The sequence below is a fragment of the Loa loa genome (genome assembly GCF_000183805.2).
Source record: "Loa loa unplaced genomic scaffold supercont3.3, whole genome shotgun sequence".
Lineage (NCBI taxonomy): Eukaryota > Metazoa > Nematoda > Chromadorea > Rhabditida > Onchocercidae > Loa > Loa loa.
Genome location: NW_018108183.1, coordinates 171672 through 175309, shown reverse-complemented (window position 1 = coordinate 175309; position 3638 = coordinate 171672). Strand labels below are relative to the sequence as shown.

The window sequence follows — 3638 nt, the reverse complement described above, 5'->3', positions numbered from 1 at the left end:
AAGATGAAAAAAGTTGAATTTTAAATTTTTTTTTTGTATAACAAACGTGCATTCATTGTGTAATCATTGCAGTGATAGTAGGATGCATGTAAGTGAATGATTAAGCAATTTAATGATGACAATGATATGATATTTGAGATAAAATTGATAAATACATTCATTGTGTAATCATTGCGATGATAATAATGTGATGCATGTAAGTGAATAATTAAGCAATTTGATGATGATAATGAGATAAAATTGATAAACCTGAAGGATTCTAGCAGCAATAAACCATATAAGGCCCATATAGGCTGTAAGAGGTATGACAAGCGTAGAAAAAGCAGATAGGAAACCAGCAGCAAAAAAAACATATCGTGCACCATATTGAAGATATAAAAAATTAAAAGGCCAAACACCGATAAAAGTACCAAAACCGAGTGCCCAAAGTAATGCTGATTTTTCGTTTTGTCCATAATGGAGCTCTTTTGTGAAATGACCAAAATCCTGCATGTATAATCTCATTAATTATTATTAATTTTAAAGATTAGATCAATTAGCAATTAATAATTGAATCTTTTTATAGTTATTAATTGTAAAATATTACAGGATATTTTTGCATCCTTTCCTAATGAATGAATATTTTGCATCATCGATTCTTTACAGACATCCTTCACAACTACATTCTCTAAATTATCATTTCAACCTAATACCATATACCGAACCAAGTTTTTTCCAAAAAAAAGAAGACTTTTAAGTTTTATTTATATGTCAATATGATCATACCAAAAAAAATTGTTGTTTGAAATAATTTTTATGATTTAAAACGATACAAATATGAAAAACATTTCTTTTTTTATTAAATTTTTATTTAGGTCAAAAAAATTTTTTCGACAGTAGAAAAATTTCTGATATTGTCGCTGTCTTGAATCCTTTTTCGTTTTTTTTTTTCCTTTGACCTCTAAGGATTTTATTTTTATTTATTGTCTACCTCAATAAATACCGACCAATTTATAGCTATGGATGTAAATATTACAAATCATAAAGTACATATCATAATCTAATTAAATATAATTTTATATAATTTGATTTTAAATTTCTGATGGATAAATGCTACTTCATCAAATACGAATAAATGATTTTCTTTTGTTTGTTAAAAGTTTTTTATTTCTTTTTTGTCTGTGTTTTCGAAAATTTACCATAGTTTATTCAATTCGTTAAATTTCTTTTAAGGATGATTTCCTTAAAATTAATTATGTTTGTTATAATTAACTTTGAATGATGTGACAAACTAAAAAAAAAAAAGGTAGAAGAATACAGAAATATGTAAAAGCATACGACAATATCGTTTTGTGTTTGATTTTTTGAAACAGGCTTTGTCATACATATAAATGTAAAATTAAGCGCAATTGTATTAGAAAAGATTGAAGTTAAGCAAATCCATCCAAGCAAAAGAATAATATAACGTGTTCGATGTTCAAGTAAACCGCCTTCATGTTTTGATCCCATTACTGTTTAAAATTCTAAAATAGACAGATTGTTTGTTAAAAGTTTTTTTCTTCCCTTTGTATTTTCGAAAATTCACCACAGTTTAAAAAAAAAAAGAAAATCATTATAGTTCAAAAATTCACCATAGTCATTTTGCTAAATTTTCAACAAAAAAAAAAAAAGAAAAAATTGTCATTTTTTCAATCTAAACATTATGTTCAATTTTCAATTCTCAAAACATTTTCATATTTGCTTATTTATATGAAAAAAAAAAAACCGAAAGATAATTTTAAATAATTTTCTATTGCAAATTTTTTTTTTTAAATGCTATCCATTTAACCATTTTATGAGAAATAAAAAAAAAGAATCGAGTATTATTATTTTCCATCCAAATAAAATGGTCATTCCAGTGATATCTTTTTGATATCAAATTTGAAATTGACTTGATTGCATTAAAATAAATTATTTTACCGATATGAAAAAAAAAAGGAAAAAATAAAAATGATCACACAACCTTATTTAAATTGGTTTTGACAGATGATATATAGTGTCTCTTCGATCGTATATAATTAAAGGGGTTGAGACGGACTTCCTATAAGGTTTGTCAAACTTCTCAAGGAATTTTACCGTTGAGAATTGTAAACAGAAAGGGACTGATTAAAACTGCAATGTGAATAGTAATGATTTGTCTTTCTTTTCATTTTTTCTTTTTTGTTCTATTATTTATATGATTTCAAACATCAGCACTCATTTAGCACCTTAAAACCGGTTCTCAGGTGGCAAAATCCCGAAAAAAAACTCATTACATGAAATTACAGGTGATTTTCTCTTTATTTGCCAATTTAAAACCAACAAATATAAAAGAGATTATATCATAGAGATGAATTTCATAAAATAAAATGAATGGTTTAATGAACTAAACATATATCTGCCTGTATTAGGTATCATTGAAATGGTACCGTTCATTATTACTTCGACATTACGAGTAATAAAAATTGATTATTACTTTATTTGCAATAGTATTCCCAACAAATAAAAGTACTTCATATCAAATGTAATATTGGTACCATATCATGAAATATTTGAATCCTTCCTAAATTCAATAATATTTTGTAATAAGATAATTACACTTTGCAAACGAAAACTGTCATTTGTACTTATAAGTATGTCACCTAAATCATGATAATTAATGTTCATATTATTCCTGCGATTAACAGTATCTATCACTTGATCTAAAATGGTGTAAAAGTTTTCCTTTTTCTTTTTTTTTTTTAATTTTTTACCTGACTGAAAGTTAAATTATCTTTCAACAAATTCTATTATGTTAAATAATTATTAATCAATTCTGACAAAATAACAATGATGCATTACAAATGTACGAAATAAAAAAAGACTGTAGTATATTTGGGAATGGAAAGTTCATTTCTCGAAACTACCAATGAAATTTACCATTTCACATGTCCGAAATATCCCGAAAAACTTTTACCCAAAGAACTTGTGTTTTTATTTATTTCAAAAAAAAGACAAAAAAAAAAAACAATGACACTGATATTACGATGAAAAACATTAGTTAGATATTTCGAATCAAAAAAAAAAAAGAAAAAAAAAGACGGAACAATAATTTATTCGTCTCTTTCTCTATTCCATTTTTTTCCTTTTTTTTTTTGTTTTGTACGAAAATTTTCTAACCATCAAATCAAGGATACTGTATCGGGATGTAGGCATAACAAACGTTGAAAATCTAATAACACAGACATTTTGACATTTTCAAATAAGCCAAGAATATATTCGTTAAAGTTTAAAGCAAAAAAAAAAAAAAANAAAAAAAAAACAAGAAAACCAAAAAAGAAAAGTTAAAATGTTAAAAAATAAGGAAAAAAAAAGAAAAGCACTGATTGTTTCATTGCTTTACATTTGAATGAAATTTAATGTAAAGAATAGAAGTGAAGCATATATACATATATATAAGAAATTTGGCAACAAATTCATTCAAAAAACTTATAAAACCTTTTTCTTTTTATAAAGTTTTTAGGGAGTATATATATGCATGTATGCTTGCGTGTATGTATGTGTATGTTTGTATGCCTGTATGTATGTGTGTGTGTGTATATATATATATATATATATATATATATATATATATATATATATNTNTNTCTNTATATCTACTA

The 3638-nt window shown here is 24.8% G+C and overlaps 1 protein-coding gene across 1 annotated transcript in view; it reads right to left on the bottom strand.

Annotated features, from left to right (window-relative positions):
• LOAG_16422 (hypothetical protein) overlaps nucleotides 1-1488 on the bottom strand; it is a gene marked incomplete at both ends in the record, with an annotated part of 4628 nt that extends 3140 nt beyond the window's left edge. Inside the window, 2 exons of the mRNA XM_020449075.1 lie at nucleotides 250-486; nucleotides 1318-1488. Of these exons, the coding sequence (XP_020307444.1) occupies nucleotides 250-486; nucleotides 1318-1488 (408 nt within the window). The remainder of the gene's footprint in view (nucleotides 1-249; nucleotides 487-1317) is intronic.
• Nucleotides 1489-3638: the final 2150 nt, after the last annotated feature.